At 36.2% G+C, this 14878-nt stretch overlaps 1 protein-coding gene across 4 annotated transcripts in view; it reads right to left on the bottom strand.

The window, feature by feature from the left end:
- Window positions 1–5600: 5600 nt before the first annotated feature.
- The window catches only part of LOC107097723 (tyrosine-protein kinase ZAP-70), a 26178-nt gene continuing 16900 nt past the window's right edge, over window positions 5601–14878 (bottom strand). For 3 of the 4 annotated variants that reach the window (XM_015394984.1, XM_015394982.1, XM_015394985.1), the window contains 6 exons: window positions 13025–13205; window positions 12738–12944; window positions 8961–9153; window positions 8596–8736; window positions 8358–8470; window positions 5973–6090 (listed from right to left, as the gene is read on the bottom strand). In XM_015394984.1, the coding sequence (XP_015250470.1) occupies window positions 5973–6090; window positions 8358–8470; window positions 8596–8736; window positions 8961–9153; window positions 12738–12944; window positions 13025–13205 (953 nt within the window). Of the gene's footprint in view, window positions 6091–8357; window positions 8471–8595; window positions 8737–8960; window positions 9154–12737; window positions 12945–13024; window positions 13206–14878 lie in introns of all 4 variants that reach the window. The other variant, XM_015394981.1, reaches the window with a different exon arrangement.

The raw sequence follows: 14878 nt of genomic DNA, 5'->3' as shown, positions 1-14878 counted from the left end.
TGTTAAAAAATACAAATAAAATGTTCTAATATCAGTACATTTCTGTTTATCTTTCAGAGTGATTTCAAAGAACCTTGTATCTTTGAATAAACACCTGATGTATTAATGGTTAGAACCGACTGCTACAGATTCTAGATTATTTGTTAAGATCTTTAGCATAAAAATGCCACAAAAGATAAGGACAGCTAGTCTGATTATTACTTATTGTTTAAAACCAATCCAAAAAGAAAAAAAAAAACTAGTATCTTGATTCTACTCACACTTTTGCTATAGGATAGGGGGTTTAAGATTGAATTTGTTACCATAAAAAACTACAGCTATGCTAACTGACAACTTGGCCAAAACGGTGGTGTTGAAATTCCGTCCTAAGGGCCATCGTACATATTGAAACTTAATTTTATTTTTTTTTTTTTAACAGTGTCCTGTCTGGCAATGTGGCAATAAGAATAATGGTCTTGATGCCATAAAGAGCCCAACAGATTTAACTTTCATCAGCAGAACGGCTATCATCATATTGTTCCGCTTGATTTATGCACATAAATAGCTTTATTATAATTCATGCAGGGAGTATTACATATTATATTGAGACTGCAATGTAAGTAGAACAGGAAAGGAAAAACAGGAAAAAGGAGAAAAGATGAAAGAAAGAGGAGATAAAAGGGAGGAAATGATAAATTGTCTTCAGTCTGCTTCATCACCTGCAAAGAGATGTAAAAAGATCAGCACAACCAACGGATATAGTATAAGAGATACGGTAAAGTGACATCTTGATACTATCGCTGAAGTCTACGTAGTATTATTTAATCTGACATGTATATTGTGGTAGCTGAAGATCAGAATATGGGCTGTCTTTATGGAAGTGTGAAACTTCATTTCAAGAGACAAAAACAGCAAAAGCTGATTACAAAGCTAAGCTGAGTCAAAAGTAATCAGTAACTAGCAGTTTCCTCGAAATGTTTCACTTTTCAAATGTAGTAGAGTGCAAGTCATAAGTGTCCCCCCCCCCCATTAAATTAGTCAAGTAAAGTAAAGATACTCAGAAAAAGGTCTTAAATACAGTAACCAAGTCAATTTACTTTGCTAATTTCTACCACTGTTATTACACAATTTTTAAATACTGCAATTTGAAAGTGTAATATCAAATCCTGTTTCTAGATGGATATTTAAAAATCACTGTTTATATATTTGATTATTGATACCTTTCCGAATCACATATTAAAACAGGTAATTCTTTATTCTAGTGTCATGTATTTTTTCCACCTTGCATTTCCAAATTATTTTTGCAGCTGCATTTTCTTTTTACTTTACTGTCTCCCTTTACCCTTTCCGTGTCCCTTAGCAGACTGGCTGATGCATGACTGTTAAAATAATCATCAGATGTAAGCAGCTCCCTCATTGGTCATTTTATGGACCAAGTGTGGCAGTCTAACTACCGGTAACAAGAAAATTGTGAACTACAAATTATGAATTTTTTCTAACTGTATGATTAAAAGGTAAATTTAAAATGTCTGTTTTTCTTTTTCAGTGACTCTCCTGGTGCTCCATAACTAGTGTTCATGTGGGACACAAGCTTTCAGGTGAGTTCTGGGTCTGGTTCTGTGCCTTTTTCTTGTAGATACGCCAGATACACTGACCACAGCAAAAGACCTTTGTCGATCCAGAGGAACAGCAGCTTGGATTTGTTTTTGAATTGAATCAGTCATACCTGCAGCATCTGACCACAACCATAGACCAGAGGCAGTAACATAGTCTAACTGAGATTTAAACCTTCTGGCTCAGACCTCTTTTCTCCTCAGTAGACTATTAAACCATTCCCATAACTGCAGACACTTCCTCTCACTCTCCACTGACCTCTCGTTCCGGTCTACTCCCACTCATGAACCCTGAAGACCCTGAGATGGTTGTAGTTCCAGCAAACAAACCGAATTTAAATTCTCACCCACAAATTCCCTTCCAGATACGCAGGGCTGACTATATTATAATAAAAACAAACTCCTAAGCCTCCATAATAACATCCCTAAATCTTTGAAGTAGGATTATTTCATTGTTATGCTTCCGGAACATTATTTCTTTGTTTATTTAAAGATCCCCATTAGTATCTATGAGAGCAGACACTGCGCTTTCTAGGGTCCATTTTAGTCACAAAAAAACATCACAATTGATACATACAGCAAACTCACAGTAGAAACAACATTATTAAAAAACACAATCAAAACATAAAAAAAAAAAACTTAAAACATACACTATGTCTTTCCTAGTTAATCAAAGAGAATGTCCTTATTGTAGATTTCTTTAATTGATTTAGTTTAAAAGAGACATGATTTTGTATATATCTCATATTATGTGGCAACATATTTCACAGAGATATGGCCCGGTATATAAAAATGTTTATTAATGCATTAGTTCTTGGAAGTGGCAGAGTAAAAGTCAGATCTTGCATTAAGCCCAAGTCTGCTGTCAGGAGGCTCTAGTTTAGAGAACAGGCCAAAGGGTTTGTGTGAACTCCAACGGGACACCAAAGAACGACAAGCCAATTTACCTTTGACCTCGCTCCATAAGTCTCTAATGCAAGACAGCAACATTGGTTCAAAATGTACATCCCAGAGCCAGTCTTTCTGCCTGATTCTGAGTTATCTGGAGTCTGCGCGAGTCTTTTTAAGTAGCATTTGACAAGAGAATAAAGCAATAGTCCAAGTAACATAAATCTAAAGATCGTAATACTATTTTCCTTGTTTCGATTGACGTAATTGGCATTGCCTCTAATTAATAAGAAATTTCTGCTCATTTTAGGCGTAATATTATTCAATTCAATTCAGCTTGTTTATATAGCGCCAAATCACAACACACGTCATCTCAAGGCACTTTACAGTTCACCAGATCATCCAGTCAAAGTGATTAAAACTTTTCTATCTAAGGAAAACCCATTGACTCATTGACTTGAAGGCAATCCCTCACTCTAAGCATGCTTGTAGCGACAGTGGAGAACAAAAACTTGTTTTTAACAGGAATTAACCTCCAGCAGAACCAGGCTCAGTGTGAGCGGCCATCTGCCGAGGCCGACTGGAGTTCAAGAAAAAAGAAGCAGAAATACAGTAAGTAGCAGAGACACAGAAGGTAGCTGTCAACCAGCTGCACAGCTGTCCAGGAAACACACAGCCAGGAAGACGAGCTGCGAGCCAGCTTTCATGTCAGAGGATAAAGAAAGCACATCTGTCCTTTCACAGAATGATGAAAAAGGGGTCCTTATGTCCTCCAGCAGTCTAACCCTATAGCAGCGTAACTATAGCGATAGCTCAGGAGAACATGAGCCACTCTAACTATAAGCTTTATTAACATATGAAGACCAGGACATTGTTTCATCTAAGGGAAAAACCAACAATTTAATCTACAGATTGGTTGTGTAAAGTTAGATTTAACATTGGTGCATCTATCATGGCATGTTAAGAGCCTAACATTATACACTGTGTTTTAACACATTTAGTATTAACCGGTTCTGCACTACCCACCCATACACCATTTCTAGTTCTTGTTGTAAGATATTATTGACCACATGTTGACCTGATGATGTGACATATAAAGTTATTTCATTTGCATAGACAGTCATACAGGCCTTATGCAACACATATGCCATATCATTCTCATAAATGCTCTAATACGTTAAGTTTGAATCCTTCTCAGTTTCACTGGTTTGAATAATCGTATTTGGTAACTTGAGAATTCAGAAAGCTTTTTAAAAATCCAACATATTTTACTTTAAATTGTGTTTAATGTGTTACACTGTTAAATGTGAACCAGCTTTTATATAATTTGCTGTAACTATTACATGTGGAAACATTCTGTTTATCATTTAGAATGCTTGTTGGGGAGGCCTATCTCTTGTTCAACATCAAAAAGACAGGTGGAGTACCCTGAAATAACCCATGCATGTGGGGAGAGAGAATTAAGCAGACTGAACTTCTGTTTCTAAACCAGTGTTTTAATCCTCAAATGAAAATACAGCCGTGGTCCTGACATATTTTTATGCCTACAGGAATAAATATTGTTTTCTAATTACTTTAAGTCTAAATACTATTGTTAAGTACAGAAAATAAATCACTTTAATTACTCAGTTTCCTCTTCTGATTAGTTGATAAGCTCTCCAGGAAAAATGTCTGCAAATAGGAGAGCTGGCGTTTGGGATGCTGACAACTCAGAACCAAACAACCCAGCTGAAAGCCCTTCATTAGAATCTGGGCTAACCCCTAACCCCCTCAAAGAAAAATCATTGGTCTCCATTATTCACGAAGAAACTTTCTTTTATAAAAATACTCCTCCAGTTCAATCTTGTTATGAATCAAAATGGCCAAAACACACAAATATCAAACAAACTGGACCATAACCAGCATCCTACTAGTCTGAGGGATCTTATTTGACTTTGGGGAGAAAAAAATGGAAAGAAAACTGCAGTTGGTACATGAGTGGTGGTGCAGCAGGTATTCCTCAATCTATAGACGATCCGGTGGTTTAGAAAATGATTGAATTCATGTCTCAAATGTCTGATTATTTTGTCTTAGTTTTGGTAACATTCGTTTCGCAAATGATTCAAAGTTTGAGGCTAAAATATCAGAGTATTTAAATGGTGCAGTTTGCATGTTTGATTGCAAGCACCAACCTATAGGAGCAGTCAGTGAACTAAGGTCAAAGTCTTTGAGAGGGTTTAAATTGATGTCACACAATAAAACACATTTCATTTTTTGTACTTCATTAACCTCACTTCTGATAAATGAGGTTAATTCACATAAAGTCACTGTTAAGAAATGAGACCGGAGCAAAAAGGAAAACATAACAGAGGTGGAACCAGAACCAGGTTAAAAACCAACCACAAAAAACAGAGACGATTATATGGAATAAACCCTAATAGCTGAGTGACACCCAAGACTGAATTTTTAGTATTTATCCATTTAATCAATCAAATAAGAGTACATGAACATATTTATTATATGCTACTGGGGTTTTATTACTGTTATTATGAAAGAACAGGGACAGAGATAGATGGGGTCCCAGAGGTGGCCACTAAACGACATGAGAGACATTCAAGAAACAACAAAATAGTTGTAAATAATATAAAAACTATTGTTGTTGACTTAAGCGCATATTACAATACACTCTTTCGAGTTGATAAGATAATGTTTAATTACATCATAATCCTTGAAGGCAATTTGAAACGACGCTTATTTTTTTCTTTCAAGTCTTTTTTATTAGAACCAGTCACACAACATACAATAATATTAGTATAAGACCTGTGCACCATTAAACACAACTAACCCAATTATGTAGGCACATTGTTCCAACTATCTTCTGTTTAAGAAAAGCTGATTAGGTAATAAATGGGAAATCCTATACGTCATCGTTAGATAACACTAAATGCAAATCAACCTATAAAATAACCTTATTATGTGAAAAGGACCCTTTCATTATATCCTTGATTCCTTTCATTCATAAAAATTTTATTCATTCGCAATAGTACATATAATTTCTAATAGGATTTTATTTTTATTTTTATGAAGTCTCAAAAATATGTGCATAAATATATATTTTGACTTCAGTTTGTTTGCTTTTTAACTTTATTTGGCTTAAAGACAAAAAGACAAATGCTTTTAAAACAATTCTGAAAGCTTTAAGGTGGGTGGACAGAAAAAAACAACACTTCTTTATGAGCCATACAGTCCAGAAATACCAAATTACAGAGTTAGTTCTTTCATGAATGCAAAGACACTTAACATTCAGACACACAGACAGAAACCTTCCTTTCACAGCTGAAACACAGAGGTCTACTTTACAGATGCACATTAATTGTCAATGAGGCCCGTCTAGCTGTATCAAAGCTCGTCATTATGCGCCGCTCATAAAATCCTCTCTGTTTCAGTAGTTCAGTGGTCGGCTGAAGGGACGCTTTGTGCAGCTTTGAGACAAAATGGGCCTTTTTTTCCGGCCTACTTGCTAGGCTCGGCATCAGCCATGGCTCCCTCAGCATTGCTCTTGCTGGATATGGAGTAATGATAGTTCCTCATGGACTCTTCCACCTTCTTGAAGTCGGGGCGTTTCTCGTGCCTGGAAAGAGAGAAGGAAGTGGGAGATCTTGGTTCACCCGACTAAAAGTGGTAAATCAAACCTGGAATGGGACTCGGCAGCATCATGCTTCCATTAATCATTTACTCACTAATTCCTCACTTATTATTACTCTGATAGTAAATAGGTCATATAAATCCATCAGACTTTTCATCAGCATCACCTGTTTACTCAATGTCTTTTAGCATGTTTGGAAAAAATAATTCACCCAAATTTTAAGCTTTATGTATTTTTATTGCATAACACAAACCTATTAAATTAACCTTACATGATGCATATTCATGATTTTAATAATGCCTATTTATTTAGAATATATAATTGACAGGTTTATGTATTTAGAGTTAATAAAATATGAAATCAAATACTAATAAGTATAAAAATTAAAACCAATGACTGTATTTATTTCAAATACAGGAAGTTTATTGTATAAATTGCATAATAATCAGGGATTGCTTTAAACAATTAAAACATTTAACTTTATGTATTTAAATTTTAATAGACTCTGTATTGATTTTGAGTAATTTTACTTTATTAAAACTGAATACATAATCTTGATGAATATGCATCTTAAATAAAATAGATTTATTACACAAATAAACATGCATAATTGATGATTTATTTAATAGGTTTGTGCTAAATGTATCAAAAAGTTAAATGAGAATTTTTTATGTAATAAAGTTACATAAATCTATAATTTTGGGTGAAATATTCTTGTGAGTGAGCCTCAGTTTAACTAAAGTTCATTTTGTAGTTATAGTAGTTGTTGCTCACTAATTGGTTTGTTCTTTCTCTGTTCTTCAGCACAGATGAATAAACTTGTCTCCAGAAGCAACAACACTGTAATTAAATAAAAACTATGCAAACCTTCATTTCATGCTTGTTTTTATAGGCTCTTTGAAAAGGTGCAGATATGCCTCAAACTGTGTTTCTTTATGATTGTCTCATGGTTCTTTTGAAAAAATATTTCCACCTATTGACTGTTTCCAACCAATCTGACATTCTAAATTCCTGCCTAGTGTATTCTCTTAAGCTTTTATGTTATTGACTTTCACATGGAAGTGCATCCCTGCTAATAGGGGAACTGCTCCCCCAGTTTCTAATCATTTGCAGCTGCTTACAGGATGCATACATATTTAGCTCCAACCAGCTTCTCAGACACTCTAACCAACTTCACTGTCCCTGCTGAGGGGAAAACCTTCCCGCAGCATAATGCTGTCGCCACTGTGTTGAACAGAGGTGATGGTGTGTGGCTTGTAGAAAACTCTGACTTTTTTAAACCTCGGATGCTGGTTGTGTGGGTTGTCATTTCAGCAGGTTCTCGAAGAACCAGCTTTATTGATCTGACCGGTAAGTTTCTGCCTGTGGCCTTTGTTAGAGTGAAGGCCACGAGCAGAAACGTGTCGGCCAGCTAATCACCCTGCCAGAAACATTTGGATCTCGGTCGGCTTATTCTTCCAGAGTTAACCTGAACTTCTTTGTTGCATCTGTCCTGTAATGCAATACAGGTTTTCGGTTTTTCATTTTGAGTGATTATTTAAACAGTGCTCAGTGAGCTGGTTATGGGCTAACCGCTGGTTAAATGTCTCCACAGCTTTAATTTTGACCTGTCTGCTGCCCTCCTTGGTCTTCATGATGCTGTTTATTATTATTATTCTCAAGCCTACTGCACCCCCCCCACCCGCCATCCCGTCCCTGCACATTTTCTCTATACTCACTACAAATAAAGGCCATAAGAAACCAAAAACAAAACAAGAGGAGCTAAAAAAAATGAACTGCAAATTATTTAGATTTTTATTTAATAAAAACCTGCAGAAAACATTTTCCTTCTAAATTCACTTTACTTCAAAATAAAATACTACTTTCTCCTTATTTATCACATAAACTAGTTGTCAATTTAAAATGAAATGAAAGAGGAATGGACAGGAATTGTTCTGATCTCAGAATCTGACCAACCATTTGAATGTTTCTACCCTACCTGTGTTCGTTTTGTTTTTCCATAAACCAACCAACTAGATTTTCTCCGTTTTGTTGCAGCTGTGACATCATGTCATTATCACTATGTGTAAAGGTAATGAGTTAGTTTAGAAAAAGTAAAGTGCTCACTGTAAAGGAGTAATAAATACTCAAATACAGATACAAAAAGCTACAATAGTAAATGAATTATTTTTTTTATATTGGTAATTAAACACCTCTGATCTACAGCATCTTTGTCATGAATCATTTCAGCTGTTTGAGATTTGGGTTCTTACTCAGCTGTCCAGCACTCCAGCATCACGGCGTACATCCTCTCCGGACAAGCTGGTGGACGCTCCATACGGCCCCCACCGTTGATGAAGACCGTCACCTCCTGGCCTTTCATTTTCTGGACAAAGATCAGAAAAAAAACAGCAGTTGTAGCACAAACTTTGGGATCAGGATTCTTCAAACCCTGCAGAAAACCTTTCACCCAATCAGATCTTTCTTTGCTCTGCAGAAACTCAGGCGTACCTTGTAGGGTTTCCCTCCGTAGGAGAAGGCCTCCCACATGGTGACGCCGTAACTCCAAACGTCACTTTTGCTGGAGAATTTATGGAAGTTTATACATTCTGGAGCATACCACTTCAGAGGCCATTTGCCTGCAGTACGAGCCTGGAAACACAGGTGTTTGAGAGTAAACAGTGACTCAACCTCTGGTAATTCAATCCTTAGAACATTCACAAGTCTTACAGCTATCTGAAAACTGTTAACTAACTAAAAACGTCTCATTTAGAATATTTCCTATTAAAATTTGATACAGATTATATGTGGAGAAGCAGCTCTTGTTCTGTTATCCTGCTGTATGCAAAAGGTTTAAAATAAATCTGGCTTCATACTTTGTAGTAGTTGTCATCCGCTCCCAGCGCCTTGGAGAGCCCAAAGTCACTGATTTTGGCAAACTGCTGGTTGACCAGCAGGACGTTACGAGCTGCCAGATCTCTGTGCACAAAGTTCTTCTCTTCCAAATACTTCATCCCCATGGAAACCTGATGCATCAAATTCACAATGTTCTCCACAGAGACAGAATCCCTGAAAAGGACAAAAACAGCTGATCTGAGTGTCAGTGATCATCTCCACGTCTCCAACTCAGGTTTTATGTTGTTGTTTCAGGAAGGGGTTGGCTGTGATCTGTTTTATTTCTCTATTTCTCTTGATAATGTTGCAACACAATGATTTATATTTGCTGTTCCTATCATCTCCACTAGATGTCCTCAGTTGCCTTATTGTCTTCCTTGTTCTCTTCATGTTTCTATTCTGAATCTATTCATTGCGGCCATTCCTCTAAGTATATTTCCTTCTTGTTAAATTTCAGATCTTTTGCTCACTTATCAGCATAACTGTTTCTCTCTGTTTTCTTTACTTTAATCTTAAACTCCTTCATATCATCATTTAGAGACTTTTCCTGACACAAGTTCCAAAATAAAGTTAAAAAACAATCCTCTGGACTTCATTTTTAATTGAAAAAGCTTCCTGGATGGGGAGCGAAACGTCTTCAAACTTAGAAACAAAGTCCAGTGGATTGTTTTTCACTTTTTTTGGAATTACTATGACCTGGATGACTGAGAATCTTCAGCAACACCTGACATAAATTATTTTTTCTTGTTTAAAAAACGTTTGAAAAATTTCCACCAACAGTCAGGCCCAGACCTGTATGCAGTTTATTTACAGGGAAAGTGTTTTGTACCATAATTCATTGTTTTTGGTTCCAACTCAAACAGCTATTAGCAAAAATAACCTGTAGTCTTAGAACAACAAACAAATGAAATTGCTTTGATAAATATAAAGGATTAATTAAAAGAGCAATAAGCATTGATGCCACCCAGTTTTTCCAGTCAGAACAACACATAAAGAAACAGCCCTCTAAACCTTTAAGAGAGATGAGTGCAGCTAAATGCAACCCTGGGAACTCTCCTGTGATTGGCTCAGGAACCAGGAACCAGGAAGTAAACTTGAAGTAAACTTGAGCTCCACACATCGCCATACTTCTATGTAATTCTAAGTTTTAAAGAAGAAAACGTGACTAAGAGGTTCCTGATGGAGAGGACAGATTGTTTATAAAGAGTTTAATTAATTCCATCCTGGGCGACAAATGAGATGATTTCAGTTCATTTTGCAGAGCATTTCTTTCTTATGGCTCCTTTAAATTGTGCAAGAACAGACATTATCCAACAATTAAACATCAATCATGATATAAGAAAAATACCTGAGACAGGTTTTAGTATAATTAGCTCTAAAAACTATAGAAACATATATACCTATACATAAAAGCTTGCAGTCATCGATAACATCACTGTAAGAGACCTTACTGCCAGCTTTGTTGTTAATACTAATCCCACTCCATCATTCTTCCACCTTGGATAATCTCAGGTAGTTCTTTATTAATTTGAATTTGGAAAATATCCGCTCTGCAGATGCAGCACTCACAGGGAGAGTGCAGGCTGTCCTCAGAGACTCTGACATCATTATTAAGGAGGCAAGGGAGCAAATGATGTCACCTGTGCTTTAGAAGGCCAGTGCAATTTTATCACAATCAGACTTTTCTTCAAAGATAAGGTTGTCTCTGAGAGGTTTACGCTGGTCCTTTTTGGGTCTGTGTGTTCACCTGGCCCAAAGACCAGCATTTCTTTTGTTTGTTTTTTTACTACACTATATATATCTAAATCAGTTATCATGCAAAAAAATTGCTAAACAACAAGTAATTGTTCTTGTGTGCCCTGGGGCCCTAAGCAATTGTCAGCCATGTTGGCAGTGGCCTTCCTGACCCACTGAGGGCGCTATTTGAAAGGATTCTGACAGGAAATGGGATAAGAAGGAGAAAATATAGAGACTGGATTCGAAACCTTTGAGGATTATTTTGTTCCCTTATTGTTCTGAGCAAAGAACAAGTTTTGTAAATTTGAACAAAAAAAATATTGACTTTTGTAAGTTTGAATGAAATTAACAAATAAAACTTTGAAAAACTTCTTGAAACCTTAAAAGGTTTAGAGAGTAACTTTGCTGTTTCCTCAGGTAATTTTTTTTCCTTATATTTTTATGTTTTGATTTTCTTTACATCTAGAGGCGGGCAAACATTTGGCGTGAGGAGTGAATACACCGTTTTATTGGTCAACATGGACATTAGTGACAACATTTTTATTCGTCAGGAGTCGGTGTTTGTACTGAAGTGAAGATAATGTGATCTATAAAACTCAGTCTAAACTCAAACAACATAAAAAAAAAAAATATATATATATATTGAAAATATAAAATCTGTAAAAATAAAATAAAAAAATTAAATATATTAAAAAAATCCTTTGAAAAAATGAAAATCTGAGAGAGTTACTCTCTCCCCCAGTTTCATTTCATGATAAATTTTTAAAATTTTCATTTATAATAAATGTTTTTTGCTTTTAACAAACAATAATGGAACAAAAATCACCCCATATGACGGCCATGTTGAGGACTAACCCCTCTGTATCAGTGTCTACACCATCTAGTTGGGAAACCAGAGGATGAACCAGAGCTGTGGGGTCCAAAAGTCTCCTCCTGATATTTTGGCTAATTTCTTTTTATTTTCCATGATGACAGACAAAGAAACATAATGTTTGAGGCTGTGGTCTGAAAATACAACCACAATGCAGTGATCAAAGGCTAGAAGACCAGACCATTGTAATCTGTGACTGGCGAACTTTCAGAATTTTCAAATACAAATCAGTCTCAGTTTAAAGTATTCTCACTCGAATAAATCCCACCATGTTTTGCTTTTTAACAACTGTAAATGTATCTATTTATCCCGAGAGACAAATATCATATGTAGGTCTTCTTTTAATGTTCCAATTTTATTACATTGTATGTAATTAAATTAGAACATTTTTACACAAGCAGTTTTATTTCTCACAGTCACATTTTTATGTTAAATGTAAACTTCAGGGATAAAGATTTTAAATATTTATTATTTAAAAATTAAGAAAAAAATCATACAACTTAGTTTTTAAAGTTCTTCTCTTTGGAAACTGTGGAGATCTTCCTCTGCTGGATTGCAGGTGTTTTGCGTGATGTAAGCTGGTGGAAAGGACTGACACCAGCAAGCGCTTGATGTAATTTATTCTGGTGCTTCATTCAAGAGCAGAGAGAATTTGCTGTATGTAAAAAAAAATAGCTTTTTTCCTATTTGAGATGGCTGCCTGCACCTAAGCTCCCATCACTTCTGTTGCTTTTGCTTTTAATTCCCACTCAGTGTGCTTGTGCTGAAAATCGTGCCCCAAAAACCGGCCTCAAAATAATCTTTATTTTAAAATGGCCTGTATTTATATAGCACTTTTTCGAGGAAGGAGACTTGAGCAAAGCTCTTTACACTACATTAAGTCATTCACTCACACACTGATGGTGGCAAACTACATTGTAGCCACAGCTGCCCTGGGGCTCACTGACAGAAGGGAGGCTGCCGTATACTGGCAATGACGGTGAAGTGTCTTGCCCAAGGACCTAACGACACTGAAAGCCAGAGCCGGAGCTTGAACCGACAACCCTTTGATTTCACGGCTCCTACATTCTACACCACTGTCTTTAGAGACTCATTAGTATGACACAAAGATTGGGATGAAACATTTGGGCCCCAATCCTGTTGTACTCACTTCTTTGTGGAGAGGAACTTGTTGAGGGGACCGGCAGCGGCCATCTCCATAACGAGCATCAGGTTCTCGGCGTTGCACAGGCCCAGCATCCGGACAATGAATGGGTTGTCCAGTTGGTGCATGATCTCCGCTTCCCTCATCATCTCTTCCTTCACCAGCTTCTCATTTTCACTCTTTAGTACCTTAATGGCCACATCTACCTGGCCTCTGCAGTGGCAGGGTTAAAAACGGTTAACTCCTAACAAATGATGTAAATAAATCATTTGAATAATGAACTTAATCCTCACGATTCCGTCTTGAGGACTCCCTTCTTGACGCAGCCAAAGTTTCCAGAGCCGAGCTCCACCTCGTCTATGAGCAGCTGTTCCCTCTTGATGTTGAATCTCTTGATTTCATTCGGGTTGTGATATGGGTTAAATCCATCACAATCCATGGGAAGAGGGACCCGATTAACAGGCGCTGCAGCGGCTGTGGGAGGGAAAAGCAGTAGCAGTGTGTTTATAGAGGGTGCTTATAGTTGCTTTTATTTTTACATCACTTTAAACCAAATCTTAAAGCACCATTTTGCAGATTTGTTGTCAATCTTAAAGAGAATATTACACTGTATAAAAAATAGCGTCTACAAATCCTTTCAGCATCACCTTCAAGTTTTAAAGCTGGCTTCTTTTGAGATATAATACTTGTTTTAATGAGTCAATATTTAGCTCTTGAATATTATATAACTCTGGAGGGTTGGATCCATTGTTGAATGAGTGACTTGACCCAGAGACTAAAAAAACTTAAAAAAACACATGAGCAAAATAAGATAAACGTTGTTGCTGCAAACACAACGGATCTGATCAGACATATTTCTGGTTGTCTAATGTAGGATTTAATCTAAAGGGGTGAATGTGGACCTGAATTTATATCTATTTATTTCTTAATATTTTGGTCTGCTATCAGGTTCCAAAACAAAGAGTGAGGCTGGTTAACTTTGTGACATTGCTGTTCTGCCAGCTGCTTTCAGGAGAGCTTTAAATGTTAACGTCTAGCTGCCCTAGTGGCTAAAAATTATATAAAATTGTTATAACTATAATCAAGTTATGAAAACAATCAGGAGCATGCAGGCTATGTTCCACACTTCCTCTGATTTTTAGATAATCTAGATTTTTTCTTAAAATAAGTGCATTTGTTCTTGAATTGAGGAGGTAAAAGAGACATTTTGCCAATGGAACAAGACAATTTACACTTAAAATAAGAAAACACAACTGCATTGTCTTATTTCAAGTGCATATTCTCTAATTATCTTATTTTAAGAGTAAAAATACTAATTTCATTGGCAAACTGTCTCATTTACCTACTTAGAATAAGGATAAATACACTTGATTTAAGAAGTTTTCACTTATTTCTAGTTTGTTTTTGCAGTGTGCTGGTCACTCTCTAACATGATCTGGTTGATCTGGGACCAGCATGCTGCTCCTTACTGAAATCTCTGGGATCTGGCTCAAACATTCATCTCATAAACTTTTACCTTTTATAGTGTAAAGTGACATTAACTCTTCTTGCAGTTTGATAAATTCAGACAATTCAATAATGTTTGTAGGCCTCTAATACCAAAGTAGGGGAAACACTCTCTAATATAATGCCTGAGTCTGCATAATGCTCATCCACATGTTTCTAATTTGAGGTGTTTGTTGATCCATTCAAGCAGCAGTGAGCTTTCCATTTCCATTTCTATAAAAGTTTCCTGGTTCGGTTCCATTTGAAAGCATTTTAGATCCTCTTCAGTGAGGCATCCAAGCATTTCCTATTTTTTAAAGTAAATAGTTTTTTAAAAGAACATTGTTGTTTTAAAAATATCTAAAACCTTTGCTGTTTTTTTCTTTATAACATGATAAAATCTCTTCACTGACTTAACTCCCAGCTGCCGTTACTTAAAATGCTCCCTTTCAAATAAGGATTTAGTGAAACTGCATCATCAGCATAGATCAAGTTTGTTGGATTTCTATTACCTGTATGAACATGATTTGTAATCTAAAGTCAGCACATGTGGTATTTTACATGCTTTTCATCCACTGACTCCCTGATCAATCTGCTCTGCTCTAAATTAATGTGGAGTTGATGCAGAAAAAAATCAAGAGCTGCATATTTTAGAGAAGCAG

The sequence above is a fragment of the Cyprinodon variegatus genome, unplaced genomic scaffold, assembly GCF_000732505.1.
Source record: "Cyprinodon variegatus isolate N-32 unplaced genomic scaffold, C_variegatus-1.0 Scaffold717, whole genome shotgun sequence".
Lineage (NCBI taxonomy): Eukaryota > Metazoa > Chordata > Actinopteri > Cyprinodontiformes > Cyprinodontidae > Cyprinodon > Cyprinodon variegatus.
Note: the sequence above shows the minus strand (reverse complement) of the source record. Positions and strands in the feature narration are given on the sequence as shown.